We start from the raw sequence: 21608 nt of genomic DNA on the forward strand, positions 1-21608 counted from the left end.
ATTTGTCTAGTTCAAAAAATTTGATTAGCAGGTTGACGCGCCAAACTCGCTAATTTAATACCTGAGAGGGTAGTATAGCAGTAGGGAGCGAAAAGTTCTACACTTGGTAAATCTTTCCAGGCGTACAGCACTCAGCGTAATTATACTGGGGAATAATTAAGACCACCGACGACGAAGAAATGGCCAAAAGTTTAATCGTGATTATGAAAAAGCCTATATAGAGGTCAGTAACATGGCACATTCACAATTCTATAACGCGGAAGAGAAAAAATCGAACCGCGCAATAAAAACGCCCGTAAAACTAGCATCTGTGTATAGGAATATTCCCAAAATGAAAAAAGTTAACAACGCTCGTACGCTCTAGCTGACATTGCGGATACGTCCAGAAAAGAAATGTTGCATGGAAAACCTTAACCCAAATCCGCTGGAATCAATACGGGATTCCTTGATCCCCGTGTGCGTGAGTGTTTGTGTGTGTGTGTGTGTGTCGCTATACCTATGCGCATACATCGATACATTTTTACTTTCAGCGATTTACGCACGGGTAGCAAGCTCATAAAACGACTTTTACTGCCTGTCGAAAATACCAAAAAGTCGTAACAGCCCGACGGGCAACTGTGTAATAGACCGCTATGTACGCTATATAGAGAGGCATGATCCTCGCCGTGAAAAACGTCATACGCGCGAACTCTCGCGTGTCAGCCGTCACTAAGCTTTAATTATTTCGAAGCGGAATATAATCGCGCCGCCGTTCAAGAATTCAAATCTTGGGGTTTTCAGAGACGAGCGGCGCCGCCACCGCCGCCGCCGCGATTTTCGTCGTCAACATCGCGAGAGATTAATCTTCGGCCAAAGAAAGATATACAGAGAGAGAGAGAGAGAGAGGGGGGGGGGGTCCGCGAAGCCGGATGGCGCCGGAGCGTCGTCTTTACGGCACTTGAGGCCCCGAAAAATTGACGTCATGTCTGACGTGTGTGTGTGTGTGTGTGTGTGTCCTGCGCAGCCAGCCGAAATCCACGACGATACGTAGATGTGTATATCGCGGCGGGCGCCCGCCACCGCGGCGTCGTCGCTCGGGCGCGGAAATCAAAACAGATTTTTAATTCAGGAATCTCGTATCCGTTAAAGCTGCTCCTAAATTATATATTCGCGGACGCAAGCAAGCCAGTTATTTCTGCGCACTCGAATTCGCGACTCTTCGTTTCGGCTTCAGCTGCCTGCAGATCGAGCTCTGATCGACGAGATGAAATAGGATTTCGAGACTTTTTTTGAAAAAATCTATCGCTCGTTAGAAGTGCGGCGGCCGCAGGAAGGCGCATTTGGCATGTAAATGGGTTGTCTTTTTTTGCATCGCCCGAGGTGGCAAGGTCACGCTCCACTTCGTAAAGAGGTCCGCGAGAGATTGATTAGCAGCCGGTGTCCGAGTTATGTAAAATATTGAAATTTCGTGAGCTGGTAAAGGCAGATAGAGATGAGACAAAGCCTGCGATGGCTGGCGTATTATCATAAGCGTAAAATACATATTCAGCGATATGTAAGAGCGAATCCAGTATGGGAAAATGAATGATATTCTCTACTTTACGATGTAGCACATAATAAATTATGCCGATGATTTTTCTACTATGGGGCTTCGATTTTGTTTTCTAACGCTCGCTACGTGACGTTGAATAAATTCGGGTATTAACGGCTGCCTGTATACTTCGTAGCGTGGCGATCTTCTTCGCGAGAAAATGACAGAGACTTTTCAGTGTTCGAGTCTCTTAACAAATGACAGCGATTATTAACTTAGGTCGATAAACATTGAATCACCATATAACATGAAAAAAACTCAAACGTCGCCTAATTAATATAATCGTCAAAATCGCGATCCCGCGATATTCGTTTCGGACGAACGAGTTAACGCGAGAACAATTCGGGCATCGTATAACTCGAAGCGAATCAAAAAATCAATGAATTAACGCTTCTGATCGAGCCGAAAAGCAGAGCGCGAATTATTTTCACATTCCCCCCGCGCGCAGAAGAGTGCGAATCTCGCAGTGAAACTCGAGTATTCCATACCGGCAGCCGAAAGCCCGATAAGCGCTAAAAATCTGGAATTCTGAATTCCTCGCATACCTGAATACAAGCGACGACGGCTCGCTGGACGGAAAAAGAAAGGAATCGAAAAGAAGGAGAGAAAAAAGACAGAGACGTCATCCTGCAGATACCCCGCGCGGCTGCCAAAATTCTCCTGCGCGCGCTTCTTCGCCTTATCGATATCGCGCGTGCTGTATATATAACAGTCAAAGTGCGTATACGTCCTTGTCTCGATGCGATGACATAACACGTGTTCGCCGACACGTTTTATTCTCGCTGCGATCTCATATAGGTGGAATGTCCGCGCGCGCGCGAGTATGTATGTCCTGTGTGCCGTGCGCGCAGCGCGTTGAATTTCGCGCCTCAGAATGTATATTTTATATATTCCTTTATCGGCTATGTCTGTGTAGCGCGGCCTGTGCGGGCCTGACTCGCTGATTTATTGCGTTTTTATTGTTAGCGCGCGGGAATGCCGTGGCGGCGCTCGTAAAAAAGCTCCATTTCGTCCGGGACAATAAAGAGACTTTTTTCGGGCGCGACACTCATCCGAGCTGGATAAAGGCGCTAATAGAAAGCGAAAATGTAAATTCCGAATTTTTTCACCGGGGATTCCCCTCTGAGGAATGATCATTTTTAAATCGCGAATTCGGAACGCTGTGTGTGTTGAGAAAACCAGCCTCTTATCGCCGGCGCTTTATATGGGATGCGCAATTTTTACATTTTTACAGCGTCTTAAATCAGCGCGTCGCTGCTGTAATAGATATTCGGTCAGCGTTATATACGCGAAAATGAAATGGGGCTTCTCGAGGCTTCCGTAAAGGATGTTTCTGTATCTTCATAAATTTCAGTAACAGCTGCGAGAAGTTTATTGTTATGCGGGACAAAGTTAGAAAGCTTTGATGCATGGCTCGGCCTTGCCACACTCGACTCGTTCTACTTAGAATATTTTTTGTTCGTTCTATTTTTGGACGCTTAATTGTGAATTGGGAAAGTCGAATTTTATTCAATCATCGTTAAACACTTAAGTATACGATGCGTCAGTGAACGACAACTTTGACAAGGGTAATTAATGGGGTGTGCGAGAGAAAAAACTCCAGCGGCGGGTCATTCCACTTAGATGCAAAAATTAATAATCCGCTTCCTCGTCGCTTGTAGAGTTATAAATAATTGAAAATCACGGTGTTGGGCGCAAAAAAGCATGAAAATTGATTGATTGATAGGTAGTATTTACTGAATTAGCCTAAATTTTGAGCAAATCTTCCGCAACTTTCTCCAGAAGTAACGGGACCGATTTTTTCGCACTCGTATTTTTTTTCACGATCCATAAACAATGTGTCCATGGAGGTTTCCTCCTCTCGTCTCCCGCGTTCGACCACCGTAACCCGCGCTCTCTCGCAGGCATCTTCCTTAATAAATCAAGCTCTATCCGTCCTTCACGACTGCTACGCGTCCGTGAGCGAGTATCGATTTGAAAATATCGAATTTGAGAAGTAACTCGGAATAACGATCTCGACAATCGGCGCCGCACGACGATAAAAAAAATCGCCGAAAATATTCCACCCTTTACGGTACCGAGCATACGAGTACAATGCGAGCTACGAGAAAGAACTGGGAATTCTGATATCTAAATAAACGGCATTCCAAGGAGATGATTTATCGAGAGAACGACCTTTGGAGGCTGCGTCTCTTCTGGTCGGGCGATTAATGCCTCGCTATACTCACAGTCTGTCTATACACGTTCGAGAGGTGTGTGATTGCGTGCGTGCGCGAACGAGGTAGGGAATTGCTCCAGTCACGTCCCGGCGTCTCCATTAAAAGATAATTAATTCGCTTCTGTGCGTCTGGCGCGGCTCTCGGGATTTCCATCTTCTCTCGCTCGCTCAGCTCTCAGGTGCGAAGCCATTATACATTATAGCTATATATACGGCGGGAGAGAATCCCGGCGTCGTGCACACACGCGCAAGGCGGTTAATCATTTTCTGGAATTCCGCTTCATTTCCATGCCGGCGATTATTCTTCTTTTTCCCTCCCTCTCTCGCGATTTATTATCGGCCTAATCAACGGGCATTATTCTTCGGAAGTAATACGACGAGAGCGATTGTTATCGAGAGCACACACAGAGTTGGCGAAATATCCGACTAGAGCTCGCTGGCGCGGCTTTACGAGCGCAGCTATGCGGGTAAGTATTTCTATTTTAACGGCCGGTGGCGCGCTGCATAAAAAAGTGGAACGAAAGTAAAATTCGGAATTTTCGAAGCTACGCGCGCTCGGCTATAGCTACTCTCCGGAGATTGGCTATCCGTCCTATGTGCGTCTTTTGCGAGAACAAAGCTGCGGCTATATGCGCGTGCATGCGAGAGGGATAACTATTGCCGATGTGTAATTACGTGTAATTGAATTCGAATAAGCGAGATGAAAATTCGGATGCGATTATGCAATATGCTCCGTTACGCGCGCAGAGCTGTTTATGGTGTGTCGTTGAAAAATTTAATCACGGTTTCTTGCGGATAATTGTTGCGGGACTAGCGCAACGGCTGTATGTGTGTGTGAATGCATTCCTGCAAAAACTATCCCTGCTGCATGCGGATAATCACTTAATAACGCCGCTAGTGCAATCTCGACGTTGAATCTTAATCAAGTGCAAATTTCGGGAAAAGAGCTATGTCTATCTATACGCAGCATTAACTGCATCGGTGAATCGAGTTGCAAGCGCAGGCTGTGTATTAAAGGATTGAAAGACGTCAATCAAGGAGAATGCGCGTTTTTCAAAACTTTTGATTGTAAAAACTTTCATTCGATGTATAACCCGAACGGACAAGTGCGAGAAAAGTAAGAAGAAGAAGAAGCAGCAGTGGTAGCAGTTGAGAGCCGGTATAGAAATCGGTTTGAAAAGAAAATGAAATGAAATGCTTAAACTAATTGAATTCAAAACACGAAAGCCAATTTTCCCCGAAAAAGAAACATCGCTCGCAGTCACTCTCGCCTCATACAAAAGGAGCGAAATTGAATCGTTTCCATGCTCCAATGAAGCAAAAACGAACGAACAAACAAACAAACAAGTAAGTAAACTCGCCTGCTCGCGGCGCTGCAGCAGCAGCAGACGAACAAAAAGTCTCTCTCTCTCTCTCGCGCGCGCGCGACCCAATTAAAGGGCAAGCAGGAGCAGCAGCTCAGCCGAGCGCAAGATAAAGCTGGAGCTCGCTCGCGGAGATCCGGAGGACGTGACGCGCCGGAAGTCGTCGTCGGCCGCTTGGTACAGGGGATAGAAACGGGAAATGCGCGACTCTCTCGCGGTCGCGCTCGAGAGCACCTCTATACGTTATACGCGCGTGCACACACACACACACACACACACACACATGCAGTCGTTGCCCTGCGCCCGAGGCGATGGAATTCCGCGTTCCGTTCAACGTAATTCCTAGCCATCCTCCTGCTCCTCTCTCTCTCTCTCTCTCTCTCTCTCTCTCTCTCTCTCTCTCTCTCTCTCTCTCTATAATATCTCTGCGCGAGAGCCGGTTCCCAATCTTTTCTCCCCTTTTTTTTCGCTCGTCGCGTTTAATCTGCGTGCGCGCGGTGACGCAAATCGGAGGCGCGTCTTTTGACATTTCAGCCCGAGCGACGTTTCGATTTCGCCGATTTAACGTGTAACACAGCTGCTGTTGACGGAATCATACCGGAATTCAGGTGGACGTCTCATCGATAGAGCATTATAATGCGCAGTCAGCGCGAGTGCGTGGAGCTCTTTCTCCGAAATCGATGACGAGGCGAAATTCGGTAATTTCATTATATTGCAGCGCTTTTTAACAGTGACGCCGGCTATTTCTGACCCTATTAGCATCCGGGGGAATTCTACGGATTTAGATGGATCGCCGGAATTAACGGGGAGATAGACGACACTCTTTCTCCGGAGTGACTCACGACGAAGGAATGATATCGGATATTATCTTCCTTTTACGGTAGTGAGTTAGGGATGCTGCGCTGGAAATGATATGAACTGCGTTTATAATAATAGTAATCAAAATGTGATTGGATGTCTTCGAATGGACGCGATCACTGCACTGTATACGCTCTCAGTCAACTTTCGGCGCCGATATTTCAATTTTTACATTTCCCGCTAAGTAATTAGATTTTTTGTGTCCGTGTAACCACGTACTAGTTTGCTCTTCAGCCGCAGACAAAAGAGGTGCAAGAGCTTTAGAATACGTTTTTTGCTCTCTCTCTCTCTCTCTCTCTCTCACTCTCTCTCTCGCTCTCTCATCTCTAGCTCTATATCGATTATCAATACTTGCGCGGCGCAAGCCTGAAAGAGGAGCGCGGAGGATATTTCACGCAAGCATCGAGTCGAGCTATTACAATAATTAACAGGCGCCATTAATCAAGCAGCGTTAATCTTTCGAATCGTTAAAGAGAAATAATTTATTAAAATAAAACGTACACAATATGCAGGCATGTTATTGCGAAATCATTTTTGTCAAAAAGTACACGCGAACTCGAAACGAAACTCCCCCCTTTTTGCGACGATTTGCCAACGATGCTGCACTCGATGAAAAAACCATTCGTGCTGTTCGATTCGGTCGCTCGCAAAAAAGCGCTATACGTTCCCGCTCGTTTACGATTTGTTGATTTCGAATTCTTTCGCGGCCATAAATGCAGTGAACAAAACGTCGTTAAACCAACCGCCGCAACAGGATTCTCACTCGAAAACTTCCCGGATCCGCCCGAGAGAGACAGACGGAGAGAGAGAGAGAGAGAGAGAGAGAGAGAGAGAGAGAGAGAGAGAGAGAGAGAGAGAGAGAGAGAGAGAGAGAACTGCAGAAAAAAGCGCGAGCGTTTTTTCACTTTCGCATTAGCTATTCACCTTGTAGACTCGCGAGCATTGTTCTATTTCAGTCAGTGTGCCTCGCTTTGCAGTCCAAACTGCTCCATATACTATCCCACACTGAGGCTCGCCGAGGCGAGAGAGTGTGACACAAACACGAAACGCAGCGTCCTTCTAAAGGACGTGCGTATGAGTTGAAAAAACGCGCAGTATAGATGAATTTCGGCGCTTCCCAGTCTCTCGAGCGACACGTATACACGTGACCGCAGGAGCGCGATATTAATTGGTTAATAAAAAACCAGAAATCGAATCCTGACCCACGTCACGGTCATCCTTGGGACGCACGGTGAATATTTTTCGTAATTATGGCGCCTCTCGTCGCGACGATGTTTACGAAAAAAGTGTTTCCTATTTGTTGGGATTCGCTTTTTTCTTCCGTTTTTCATAATATTACATCACAGCGCGTATAGACGCCCGACGGGCTTTTTGATACGCTGCGGCGCAGAGCTTGGCGACGTCGACGGGCGACTTATCGTGTTTACAATTTTCTTCAATGCACGTCCAGAGAACTGAATTGCTTTTTTATTGAAATTGGACCTCGCATGACATCAACCTTTCTCGACACACACCTATGGTCCACATTCCCAGGATGATTCGCGTCTTGATACGATTTATGTACAAACACAACGTGCGCGGTGTTTTCTGATTTTTATCGTATAGAAGCATGTTTTTATGCTATGGGACCCGCAGGTCTGTTTACATCTTCCGTCAACTGCATGGCTTTTTGCATGAAATTTGAATTGATGAAGTCTGACGCGATTGAATACGAATAAATTAATATTCGGCATTTACATTATATGGCTTTGATGATCGTATAATTGTTTGATTTATTCAAAACCGAAGCATTTTCTGCGTTATTGAAGTGGCTAAGCAATATTCATGATTACTGCAATTAATACATAATACAAGTATATATTTATGGAAAATTAAAATTCCATAGAAATTGGCATTCATCAGAAATGCAACAGCCTTGAGCTTAAAAAACAAACAATTTCTTCGTAGCTGGAATAAAAACAGCGTTTCAACAACAGCTGGAAACGCCGAGATCGACCGATTATTTTTCGCTATTTTTATCTTTTAGAAGTCTCTTGTTCCACTTGCAGAAATAATTGCATTAGCAAAGCCAACCATTTATTGCAAGCCACGCGAGGCAAACAAATAAATATCGTTTACCTTTGGTCTCATGATCGCGGTAACAACCTCGCATGCTGCACCTGACTGTATTATAACGTAAATATAAATGACACATCCCACCGCGAATACTAAAATAACACCAGGAAGTCAATGTCACGTTGTAGAACAAACACACAAAAACATATACAACCGCGCGAAAATGTTTCTCTCTCCCGGTGTTATGTTACAGTATAAAGTTATAAATATAGTCGCGAAGGAAGAGGAAAAAAGCTCTGATGAAGAATTGTAATAAACCTCGGTGTTATTTCTGCACCAATACGATAGACCTGAAAATAATCGTATTATAATATAACTCGCGTACGACTAATAACCGCTAAGTGGCGGCGCGCAACGAGACGAAAGGATTCTCTCTCTCTCTCTCTCTCTCTCTCTCTCTCTCTCTCTCTCTCTCTCTCTCTCGCGGCTCCAATTCATTAGCACTATCGCGCCAATATCGTCATTACAATTTCTCCACGTGCTCACGGAGAGCACCAGGGTATAAAAATGTAGCACACGCAGCGGGCCGCGCATGATGTGTGAAAATCGTAAAAATAGCCTTAACTCATTCGCGCGCATCCATCAGAGCGAGAGATCCCCCGAGTAAGTATCTACATGGAAAACCGTTTGCGCACACCTTGTGCCTCATTACGCTAAAAGCAGCTCACGGAATCATCATCTCCATTTTCGTTCGAGTTCGAGATCGATCCATCAGCGGCATTATACAAGCTCCGCTTTTTAGCTCGCGAGAGCGTACTTATGTCAGTCGCTATAATAATGATCAAAAGCGTATCTCTATATCCGTTCGGGGAAAACCAAGAGAGCGAGTCTCGCTATTTTTCCCACCCTCGAGTCGAAAAAAGAGACGAGGATCGCGCGCATAAACAAGCCCGCGTATCGCACACGACACGCTCATCTCTCTCTCTCTCTCTCTCTCTCTCTCTCTCTCTCTCTCTCTCTCTCTCTCTTTGGCGCCGTGGACGATTAGTGGAGGGAATACGTTGCTCTCTCTCTCTCTCTTTTGCGCGCTGGGACTCACGGTGGGGATCCTCACTTGATCCGCGGGCATAAAACGAACGGCTTGCGTGCCGCTGCTCAGTTGACTTTCGAGAACCGATAGCGAACGCTTGTAACACACTTCTTCTTCCTCTTCTTCTTGAACCGCTGCAGTGATCGACTTTTTCTTCGATTCACCGTTACACATCAGGCCGTACCTCTGCTGTGCTTCGAAAGATTGTGTTTGTGTGACTTTAGACAGCCGAAATAAGGACGCTTTTACTTTTTCTTTCGCCAAGAGAGAGAGAGAGAGAGAGGGAGACTTTTGTGATCAGTGAAGCGGATCGAGATCTCGATTTGGAAGCGTTCCCAATTTTTTTCTTCCCTCGTACCAAGAGAGCGAGAGCATTTCCTCTGCGCCATTGTTCCGGCTGCTAGGAGGAGATTTTTGGATTTCGCTTCGTTGGGAGGAATCAGAGAGAAGAAGAGCGACATGACGGGGAGCAATTGCCGGGGAAGCTTAGCGATCGCGCTTGCGGCCGCCGTGCTCGTCTGCTGCATCGCACGTGCTTGCGGCTCCGCTATTCCCATGTGGGAGTTCCTCACCAGGGAGGAGAAGGTGAGGATCTTGACCCTTTCTATACTTAACGCTCTATACCTATATCTTAGGGTATACAGAGTCCGCCGTTTGATCGTTACGTGCCGACAGCGGCGGAGAATTCCACGTCTATTATAAAAATGTTCGACTCATCGACGGATGCGAAAATACTCGTATAAACGCGCAGGATAAACCTTGTCGGCAAAGTTCAAGAACGAGTTCGGCTCCTTGTACGGAGAGGCTCCAGTTTTTCTCGTTCTCTATAAGCTGCAATCCTCGGTAAAATTTATCGCGGATATAGATAGAGATAGAGATAGAGAGAGAGAGAGAGAGAGAGAGAGAGAGAGAGAGAGAGAGAGAGACCGGTCCAATCAAGGGAAGTGCAAAAATTACGAACTTTTTCGCGATTTTTCGCTTTCAAAAATATGTCTGCAGCGTATGTACATTTGTATTCGAAGCATCACGGAGAGAGGGACGAAGTTGTTTCGAAAGTGCGGACGCGGACGTACGCGTATATTGACACGAGCTCATGGCGAGAGAAAAAACTTCAACGCTGTACACACTATAGCTCTGTGTGTACGTACGCGCATACATATATAACGCCGCTGGCTTTCCGCGCTAATTACGTCTCATCCGCTGTTTGAATAGTTGGCACTGTTTGCGATCGCTTTCTCTCGATATCCGTCAAACGCTCCTCCGCCCGCACACACACGTATTCTCTCTCGCTGTACGACGCACATCGTCGAGGGATTATCGACGTTCCCGATCTCTCTCTCCAGCTCGCTCGCGGATGCAAATATGTATTCGGGTCGTGCACTGGCTGGTATACGCGGCGTGTATTGTGCGGGTGATTTGTCCTTTTTACCCCCGTGCATTTTGCGCGCGAGTTTTCGCATATTATGCGCATACGCGATTCGCATACAGCTAGAGATTTCGGAGTATTATTACCTGTACGCGCGATATACCGATCGCGAGCGATGCGATCGTTAAGGATTCATTATACGGCTATAGCGCGTTGCGAAAACAAAGCGACACTTTTAAACAATTTACAAGCGGTAGTTAGATCGTTAAACGCTTTCTTCTCGTTCTCTCCGCCGAGCTCGTGTAATGTGACGCGAAAAATCGGTTGCGACAAAAGACCGGCGAAGATGAGGCTCGTTGCGCGCTACCGCTGCAATATTGTTTTTGCTCGACGACGTGACGAAGAAAGAGGGAGAGAGAGAGAGAGAGAGAAGGAGAGATAGAGACGCGACGTGCATATAGCAGCAGTCGCGATTGCTCCCTCGCTCTGTGGTAACAAATCGCCTTCTCGACGAGCCGAGAAGTTTCACCAAACGCGCCCGGAATGTTCTAGCGCGTTAACTAACCGCGACGGCGACGTTTTTTCCCTTTTTCTTCGTCCTCCACTCGCTTCTTCGCCTCGCTATACTCTTCGTTCCCGGGCTGCGGCTTCTTAAGGATCCTCTTTGCATTTTCGACATCGGAAATCGGCGGCACGTCCCCGCTGTTTCGGCAATGTTCACCGGCACGTCTTGTTTTCGTTTAATACATATTACGCTTTTGGAATTGCGTTATGTTATACAATATGCGCCGTTTAACAGCTTGCAAAATCCGACGACGAAATCGTACCCCATCTTCGATCGGCTTGCGATTTTTATAACTAGAGAACGAAATGAGCTTCGTCTATTTTTAACGGATGACAATAAAACGGTGCATAATGGTATACACCGCGGTGACGCAACGGTACAGCGCGCGAATGATTCTATAAAAATTGCACTATAGCCTGAAGCGGGAGATTCCTAATCGTTGCGCTCGTTGTTTCGCAGATGAGTCACCTGTACCGCATCTTCAGCCAAGAAGTGGCGCAGTACTGCTCGGAGTCGAGCAAGCCCGACTGCAACAAGAACCTGCTGGTCACTGGACTCAAGAACTTGGCCCACATCGACGACGACAAGCTCGATGAGATGGATCCCTACCAGCGCGGCGCCAAAGATATCAGTAAGCTTATTACATCTACTACGCACGATTACTCATACGCAATTTGGATTTCTCTTCCGAAAAAATCGGCCGATTTCTCTAGAAATTTCCCGATAATCGCTCGTTATTAACCCGACGATTATTGTATTTCTTCGTGTAATTGAGGCGGCATTTAATCGCGCCGGAAATCGCGAATTCTCTTCCAAAAATTATTATTCCCGCGTAAAAAATGCTGAGAACAACGCCGAGCGATTAAGCGGCAGATTGAAATCAGCTGCAGCACGCCAGCGCCGGTAGCCGCGGCGCGGAAAAGAGAAATCTAAATGATCGCGTATACTATGTATGCAGGAGAGAGAGAGAGAGAGATGCCTAATTAAACGCGGATTTTCCGTTCTTTTCTCTTGCAGTTTGGAGAGCCATGGTCGGCAACAACAGGCAGACGGCCTCGCGCCTCGGTCAGCACACCTTCCACACGACTGCCGATGCCGATCCGCTAGGTAAATACACTTCCATACAGCTATCATAATTTCTCCGCGTTTTACCCACTCTCACACACGCTCGCGTCGTGAACATCCTTCGTGTGCGCATGAAATACAGCAGCGGTGAAATTCAGCGCAAAAAAGCCTCGCTTATCGATCGCGCGCATTATACGCTTGCGGTGCAGTGGAAAACTTCTCTCAAAGTTATGCGCGAGACGGAGCTTTCTAATTTTAAAAAATACACCTATAACGTTATAATCCATTTTCTAAAATTAGAATCCGCCTCTGATTTCGCCGGCGATACACCCGCGCTTCTCGAATTTCGCCGCTTACAAGCGCTTCGCGCGGAGATTTGTCGCAAATCCGCTCCGGCGACGCTGTACGGTTTTTAATAATTCATACGCGATACCCGGCGCGCGCGTTCGCGCGAAAATAAACCGCGTACGCGTATAGACGCGGCGAAAAAAGAAAACAGAGCTGCTTCGTTGAAATTTCATCCACGATCGGCTGCAGCACACGTATCGCGCGCTATATAATCTCGGCATCGAAAGCGGAGAGCGAGCAAAAAAAGTAGCAGCAAGAGCCGTCGTCGTCGTGGTCGCTCCTTCCGCCTTCCGAAACGGCGCGTGAGAATCTCGACGCGCACGCGCGCATGTACGTAGCGACGTAAACACACACGTGCGCAAAAGGAGAGAGGAGGATGAAAAAAAGGAAGGGTATACACATAGCAGGAGAGACGGGGTCGAGTGCGCACGACATTTCTCGCTGCTGCTGCAGCTTTTCCTTCGAGAGAGGATCGAACGTTTCCGCGGATCGAGGTCACTTTTCTGTTTTCTTTTCTCGTCTCGCGCGCGCTCTTCTGGGAACGAAGAATGGGCCGCAGCGGCAGCAGCAGCAGCAGCTCGCTCAGCTTTCACATTTTCTCCGCTGCTGCTGCTGCTGCTGGTGCTGCACGTTTTCAGCGACGAAAGGACTACCTATACCTACGTACTGAGAGAGAGAGAGAGAGAGAGAGAGAGGACCGCGCGACCAACGAATATAGACTTCATATAGAAGAACGGTTCGTATAGCGGCGAGGGGACGGAAAGCGATAGTTCGGTACGCTCCGCGAGATGGCGGCAGCCATCAATTTCTATCGTGCTGTCTCTCTCACTCTCACGGCGCCATTCAAATTTTAAGCTTGCAGTCGTCAAGTCAGCCGAATGTCAATCTCCTTGCTACATGAATGTTATAAAATTAAATAATAGCAGCGTAGATGTAAATAATAAATAAATATTATATGTGACGCACTATGAAAATTGTAATAGTGTATAATAGTTTAATTATTACGTGATACTTAAAATTTAATTTTCGCTACAGTGTGCGTAAAAACAATAAATCGGGATACTTGCTCTTAGTTAATATTAGTTTGTTTATAATTAAAAACAGCCATCAAAATAAAAACAATCAAACTAATATTATTCGATGGAAACCAATCGGGAAGGTGGCTAAGTTTTCTTCCATCAGGAAAAGGATAGGATAAAAGGAAAGCATAGGTGTAGGAATGGCGATGATGATACACATAAATTATTTACATTTCATGCAACTATCGATCAACACTCATGCAACTGCTGTTAATGAAGGTATTTACAAATATTTAATTAATTAAAGAAAAGAAAAGAATATGAAAAATCAAAACAAACTATGATTTAATTAATGAGTTAAAATATTTATTATGCGCATGCAATTAAATACAAATGATTTTATATTGATGAGTGATTAAAAGTTGTAAACAAAAATAATTTTAAATAAAAAGCAGTGCTTATTCTATTTAAAAAAATTAATACCGTTTATCGACAATTTATAAGAATTCCTCTGTGAACAAAATAAAATATAAAGTATGAAGTAATAATTGGCTGAGACGACACAATAAGCAAATAAGCACTTTGATTATCTTCGAGACATAAAATGGGAAACTGACAGGAGCTGCGTTTTCGCGGTTTTTTCCTAGTCAGAAAAATATGGTTGTCGCAACCAATACTTTTGTAAAACCTCCTTACACACTCATTATTCATTTTCTTGTCATTTATTTACTTTCATTATTGTTAAAAAGTATATTTTACATAATATACTGCATGAATGATGAATCGTCTGCTTGTGCGTGCTCATATGCGCGCCAAGCTGTAGGAAACTCATAGGTGGCGCCGCCGAGCGGTTGGGTAACAGAACTAACGGCCTGTTACCCAAGCTTTCGTCCCCCCATTTTAACCCAGAACCGTTCTTCTATAGGAAGTCTATATTCGTTGGCGCGACGCTCTCTCCCTCCCCCCCCCCCCGCAATATTTTTCGCGGATAAAAAGAACCACGGCTTTGTGTGCGCGCCCGCGGTCGCATTAGCTTCGCCTCTGACCCCTTTGTGCGCGCTGTGATTTGGCCGTCGTTATGATAAGCAGTTATACAGGCTCTTGCCGAGCGCATTGTTCGATCTTGAAATTCAGCCGGACACACAATGCGGCCCACTTATAAGATCGCGCACTCTAATTTCGTTCGTCAAAGCTGAGCTCACCTTCGGGAGTTTTCGTTGTCACAATTTCGTTGTTCAAACGGAGAAGCGCGAGCAATCACGGCTATTAGCTCATCCGTCTCCTGCAGCCTCGTCGCGAAGAGAGGAAATCGAAGAGGACAAACATAAGAGAGACGACCGTTTAATTTCGTGCCTTGGCCTACATACCTCGAGACTCTCGAGTCTCGCCGGTATAATCGCGGCGTGCAACTTCGATCAGGAAGAAAAAGCGAGAATATAATGGCCGTCCTCGTCAAGGAAGACCTCGGGGGCGGAGTGTAGAGCAGCTGTGCGATGCAGCACACACACACACACACACACACACACACAATACGTAAAAGCGAGAGAAGCGCGACGAAATGGCCCTTTCGCGAGAACTCGAATAAGGGCACGTCGGAAGTAGGAAGAAAGAGGCCTCGAGCTCTCGTGTATGTGTGTGTGCTGGGATGTTGCGCGCCGCGCGCCGCGAGCGGGGGTCGTCTCGCATTAGCATAAGTCGAAGGACTTTGATGGACGTCCGCATTGTACTCGAAGCGAGCTGTCACGATCGACAAGGCCCATTGTTCGACTCGTCACTCTCCGAGCGCCGACGCTTTACACGCTCCCGCTTCGCGATGTGCGTATAATCGAGAGCAGCTCTTTACCCCGGCGAACAGTGCACTCTCACGACTTGCGATTTTCGGGGCCGCTGCTGTACACGCATCTTTCATTTTCGGATCGCTAATGATCATCATACAAGCAGGCGATATCTAACGAGTGTTTATTCTCATTACAGCCGTCGGCGACAACGAGCTCCCGCAGGAATCGAGCTCCAACTACGACTACGTCCACCCGTCGGAGCACACCGGTCCCTACCTCACGGGACCGATGGTGATCCGCGTCTACCCCGACGGCCGTCCGGTACCAAATGACGCTCAGCGTCCTCTGCCCAAGGACGAGGACATCGAGGACATCCGCTATGACACTCGCCTGCCCAGCATCATGGATCTCGAGGCCGCGAAGAAGTCGTCGGCAAGCGAACCCGCGACCGAGATGCTGCCGCCCAGGAAGACTCTGAGATCGGCAAGCCTCTACCGATTCATGCCGCCCGCCAGGTTCTACGCGCGCATCAGCAGACCCAACAACCTGCTGATCCGCGAGAGATTCTACTGAAGCAAACGGGATCTCTTTCACTCGACAGGAGCAAAGACTGATGAATCGACGTGTCCCTGCGCGGACACTCGATCGAAAGAGAACTAACAATTCAACGCATAGAGGCTTCACTCGCTCGACATCGGCTGCGAGCGTTTCGCTCGTCTTTGTTTTAATTCGGAATCAAAAGGCGGCGGCAGCGGCGGAGGGATCGACGAAAAAAAACTTTCACGTGGAAAGGGCAGACAATGGAGCCGAAGAAAGGAGAGTATGACGGATCGAGCCGAACGGACGAGCACGGCATACCGATGTGTATGCGTGCCTGCGTCTCTCTCTCTCTCTCTCGCTTTGGATGCACGTGAAAGTTCCGCGAGTCAGGAGAAAGAGCACTCATTTCCAATTCAATCATGATCCGCTCGATCTTCGTTATGCACGTGGATACCCTCGGGCTTTTTCCTTGGAACGTGGCCATCGAGCTCTTGTAAATATCATCCTCATAGCCATCATCATGCATATTGTAAATAGCCGCTTCATCGTCATCATCGCGTTACACACTTCGTTTGTATTATTTCGTATGTATAGTCTGTATGTACAAGGGGCTCGCTCATAGTACATGTATGCGTGAGTCTTGTGTGTGTGATAAAAATAGCGCGCGCTTGGTGAAATTTTTCGTTTTTGCGCTGAAAGAAAGCTTTTTCACGCTTCGTTGTAACTCGCGGCCAATACGAGTGAGGAGTTATCCGGCGCCAGCTGTTTTTTTGAATATTTACGGAAAAACAGACTGGCCGCTCACAATGGACGGAGCGATTGTTATTTAAACAAAACGCGCTCGAAAGTCGTTTGTTATCGCTACAGCCGCTATACGTATAGCCTGCTTTTAACTTTGGGCCACTGCGGAGCACAATTGAGTTGCGCCGCGTGTGCGTGAGTGTATAGGCGAAACAAGATTTTTTACCGCGCGAGTGCAATTGGTCGCCTCGTTTTACTTTGTCCGACAAACGAGAAATGGACGCGAGCCGTACTGTTTCTTTTTCCGTTGCGACCGAGTGTGAAAAGAGAGAAACAAAAGGGCTGCTGCATGCTCGCTGATGTTCGAGCACTTTTTCGCGTCATGTGTCGTCGTGGCGCGAGAAAAGTGCGCGATTGTCGAATGCAAGAACTAAAGAGCAACAAACGATCGATTAAGCCTCGTCCGTATCGCGGCTACTTTAATGTGATGTCATCCCAGATGTATTATTAGCTTTAGCGTGTTTTATTTTTCTTCGTAAATTATTGCAACTAATTTTTAAGCTGTATTATTGTATAATGTGTATTGGCGTTATTGTTTGTTTTTTCTACGATTCGCGCGCAGTCAGATTTCTATGTATACAGATAGTACACGTCAGTGCGAGTTATGGAATCGACAAGAATAAAACGATTAAATTGAAAAACATACTACAGGATGTTGTGTTCATTGCCGATCGGACTTCCCTATTTCCTCACCGTTATGCAAATTTCGAACGAGAACGACGACAGACATTATTGGCCCGATGATTAGCGAGAAAAGTAAAATTTTATAAAGTTTATCATGGATATTTTTCGTTTGCAGGAAACAAACAACCGAACTGTAAACAATCGAGCCGATCGATCAATAGCCGACTGTCATAATATCGTGCGCAGGTCATGAATATATTGAAATGAAAAATTTAACTAGGTAAACAGGACAATTTATGTGTATAAAAAAACAAAATTGAAGGACGATTAACAATACTGTTACCACATTACCGATTCACTGCAGATCCCTGTATAAATCGGTAATTAAGGCGGTTGTACCAACCGAGCGTCAGAGCCTCGATCGGCATCGCGTCCGTCAGCGCCGATCGTCGGATCGGTAAGGTAACAACCTGCCACAGCTTCGAGAAAGACGAACACACGCGTAAAATATTCAGGGAAGATATACCAAGTGAACTTTCAACTCCAAGCACACACAAAGCGTCGAAACGCAAGAAAAAAGACATTTACACAACAGGTGCTCGCGGTGACGAAATGTAAAATATAATAATGACGAGCGTCGCAAGAAGGACGAATTGCACAGTCCGCACACAATGGCCCGTAATAAGCTGAGCAGCTGTCCGTCTTGACGGGTTTCGCCGCATATAAAAGTATATGCACTAGAGGAAGCAAAATCTTGTAACACACACGAATGCGTTAATTCTATGCGAACGCGTAACACGTGCGGCACTGTCACGCATGTTGTACCTACCTATAACGTCCGCTGTTTTTGTTTCCCCCGTTCATTCAAGTATCAAGTGCAGCGCATTCAAACGGATTAATCGCGCATATGGCGCGCGGCTGTACAGGGCAGCGCGCTCAGCTCCCAAAGCGCCGGAGGGAAATTTTTCAATTTCGTTTGTTGTGCTAATTTTTTAATGAATATTTTAGCCAGCTCGGTAAACTCTCCTGACCCTTTGCGCTCATTTGCGGTCATCACAAACGAATGAAGCTGCAGTTAATTTTGATATTTCTATTATTATATCGTACTTCCCGTTAATTATACGCTCTGTAAAAATATCGAATTCGTTAAATTTTCAATATTCTACACGCGACTATTTACGCGTATAATCTGACAGAGTGATGAATATATTCTTCTCGGTATAAATGTAGCAGGGCACGTATTAGCGCATAATGCAATAATTTTTAAAGGTAGAATTTTAAGTCCGTTAATACATTCAAAGGTATTAGCCGAGAGCAAATACATGCCAGGCTGCAATACCCCGGGCGCTTCGCGCGAGACAATGTCATGTGCCAATGCGTTATTCGGCCGTATCAGAAAAGCTGAATAAAAACTTGATTAATAAGCGGCACACACTATGTACGGCGCAGCGAGTGCATAGGGAAAGCGCCGCGTGTTCTCAAATACTGCATTGTTTGCATTTGTATTCACACAGCTCCGAACCCATGGCGCCGCGAACGCTAAAACATTCGACCATCGCTATATATATATGTATATAGACAGCAGCAGCATAACGCCTGGGGCAGCAACATGTGGGGGGTACATTTTCCTTGCAGTCACGCACAGCCTGCATTTCCATTAACAATGCTCATTAACAATCCACAGTTACGTCGTAACTGAAAAGTAGGTGTTTGAATAGCCTCCGCCGCCACCGCCGCGAGCGTGGATTCAAGCTGAAAGAATGTCGAAAGTATAACGCCGAGAGGCGATTTGAAATTTCTTTTATCGAACGCATAAGCGGATTGTCCCTCTGCGCCTCCCTCGTGAATGATCTAAGCCATTTTTCTCGCTTTGTCGTCCCCTGATGGGCTCCTCGTCTCGTGGAAAAAAAAAAGGGAAAGGTTGTTTGAACTTTATCGAGGGAGAGCTGATAATCTAAATATCTCTCGATTGTGTGTTTACCCTGCGCGCTCGGCGTAGGCGGATGTCCGCTCGGTCTGCGTGAAAATCGAGTGGCTTTATATATATATTTAGTGGCTTTATATATATTTCCGACTCTTGAATATTTAACCAGCCTTTATCGCTCGCGCGGCTGACGAGGATATACGAAATTTTACGAATATGTATATAACAATATAGACATATAGCGGGCGATCGGAAAGCATTTTGATTAATTATCAATTCCATATCGAATATACAGCGAATTTTTTCTCGCATAACCGTGCGCGCCCCGTCATACAGGTATATATCTCGATGCGAATCCATCAGGATAATTATCCAGCGTCGGAATCTCGCACACGTTATAGTGAATCACTAATGTGAGTCAAGCGGCCGTTATAGGTTATATGGGCCCCTCTAAAATCAATCAAAAATGTATAACGAGTAGTCTCGTCGGCTCGTAATGCGCTCGGCAAAAGAGTTTGAAAATACTCGGAACCTCCGCAATCTTGATGGACGTAGCGTCACCCACTTAGTCATCGGCCAGGAAACAAAAGGAAATTCCCCCACGTCGTGCTATATGTTCATAAATATTGAGCTGGCCCTTTAACCGCGTGCGCATATTACAGCGGAGGAATCATATATCGGCTTTCGAGAAGCGAATTTCGCCATTGGGATTAATCGATCCATTTATTCTACGCAGCCGCGTGTGTCCGTAATACAAAGTATATTCTATACATCATTTGGAAATTCGAGTTTCGTAATCGAAGAAACCAACGTGTACTTCTGAATCGACACAAAAGTACAAAGGAATTCAAGTGTGTCTCGTGTGTATTTTGAGGAATTAATTTCTATTACACGAGCGATAAATGCGCTGTATTGTGCGCGGACTTTTTCCCTGGAAGTCCGTCTTAAGAAACCCACACCGCATCGTTCCGCACATAGAACGCGTATTTGAAAAGAAAATAACTTGATCCGCTTACCGCGTCCACAAAATCTGTGAAAATTCAGCTGAAAGCGATACAATGGGAAAAATCACCGGTAAACTGGTAAGAGGATACGACGCGCTTTAGAAAAACTTGCACGATTCGTAATTGCAAAAATAATAAGAAACTTGGTATAAAAGTTCTCTTTCGAATTGTAATTTCGAAAGGCAGGAAAATAAGCTCCGACGTATAATAACCGGGGATCTATTCAAACGTGCAAATACATTCGTGTTTCCTTGCGTAACGAACTCTAAATTACCTTTTTTATACGACTAATAAATTTGTTGTATATCCTCGCACGCGCATTCAGAGCTGATGTAGGCATTATGCGTGGATCTAATTATCGAGTGAAAACATTGGCAGACAAAGCTGATTGAACAGCCGTGACTCCTAAAATCCATCAAAGCAATTTTTTGTGAACGCGCGAGCCCTTTATCACACTGTGCGTATACGGAAAGAAAGCCGAGAATTGCGAAACTCGGAGTAATCGCCGTGAAATTATAAGATGGATTAGGCAACTCTGCGAGTTAATTAGCGAAAACCGGAGAGTATATACAAAAATATTTCCGAGAAAAGGATAAAAAAGGTCGCTCCGAACGGGATCTACGAGTCGAGGTGTCAACGAGGTCAAAAACACGAGAAATCCAAGTGCCCCTTTCTACGCATAACAACGACAAAAGTCAAGCCATGCCGGGCTTAGTCACACAATACGTGCTCTGTGTATGTACACAGTCCGGTTGATGAAACAAAAAAAAAGCCCGAGTAGAAAATTCCCTCACGTCGCGCCATGCTCACGGCGAGCTCTCGTCTTCGTGCGCGCATGTGAACGGGCGCGCGCTTGGTCAGTCGGCAGCGTTTGGAAATTCGGAGCTCGAAATGTGGAACAGCTGGGCCGAGCGTCGAAGAGTGAATGGCGAAAAGCCAAAAGGATATGTATACGTGCGGGGTGGGGTAGGGGGGGGGGAGGGAGAACCGCACAGAGCGGAGCCTAGCGTAGCATGGCATAATGATAACACGCTCGAATAATAAGGATAGAGCCGCGCGCGCGCGCGCGCGGGGCTGTATACGCCCGGAGTAGCGTAGAGGAGACAGGGTTGGATACGCACGCGTGCCTCGGGAAGCCTCGTCTTCCGCTTCCACTGGTTAGGTTCTCCGCTACCGCATAACGCGCCGCTATAAGCTATACTGCTGTCTGTCTCTGTATGCACGACCATCGCCGGCGCGCGGTTCCATTGCTTGGCTATATGGGGGAGCGCGACAGACTTTTATATGCGCGCTCCGTCGCTATACACACTCTTTGACTTTGATTTTCTCTACTCTACAGCGTACACCTCCATGGCACTCCATGTCGGATGTAGCCGCGCGCGCGTTCGGGCTTTTCTTCTTCGTCCTAGCTATACATCT

At 46.3% G+C, this 21608-nt stretch overlaps 1 protein-coding gene across 2 annotated transcripts; it reads left to right on the forward strand.

Annotated features, from left to right (window-relative positions):
* The first annotated feature begins 99 nt into the window (after window positions 1–99).
* On the forward strand, window positions 100–17282 carry LOC100120802 (rhythmically expressed gene 5 protein). Of its 2 annotated transcripts, none has more exons than XM_031923434.1 (4): window positions 100–223; window positions 11546–11717; window positions 12104–12193; window positions 15493–17282. In XM_031923434.1, the coding sequence occupies exons 2-4, from the start codon at window positions 11546–11548 to the stop codon at window positions 15867–15869; spliced, it is 639 nt and encodes a 212-aa protein (XP_031779294.1). In that variant the 5' UTR covers window positions 100–223; the 3' UTR covers window positions 15870–17282. The 2 variants fall into 2 exon arrangements, with proteins under 2 accessions (XP_031779294.1, XP_001604403.1); XM_001604353.6 differs by lacking the exon at window positions 100–223 and adding an exon at window positions 7885–9740.
* Window positions 17283–21608: the final 4326 nt, after the last annotated feature.

This window comes from Nasonia vitripennis, chromosome 2, assembly GCF_009193385.2.
Source record: "Nasonia vitripennis strain AsymCx chromosome 2, Nvit_psr_1.1, whole genome shotgun sequence".
Classification (NCBI taxonomy): Eukaryota; Metazoa; Arthropoda; class Insecta; order Hymenoptera; family Pteromalidae; genus Nasonia; species Nasonia vitripennis.

Excerpts from the sequence above, each read along its gene's own strand:
- LOC100120802 (XM_001604353.6), top strand. The coding sequence starts at position 9,615 with ATGACGGGGAGCAATTGCCGGGGAAGCTTAGCGATCGCGCTTGCGGCC. Across the intron at positions 11,718-12,103 it reads GCGCGGCGCCAAAGATATCA|TTTGGAGAGCCATGGTCGGC; the intron begins GTAAGCTTATTA and ends TTTCTCTTGCAG. Across the intron at positions 12,194-15,492 it reads TGCCGATGCCGATCCGCTAG|CCGTCGGCGACAACGAGCTC; the intron begins GTAAATACACTT and ends TTCTCATTACAG.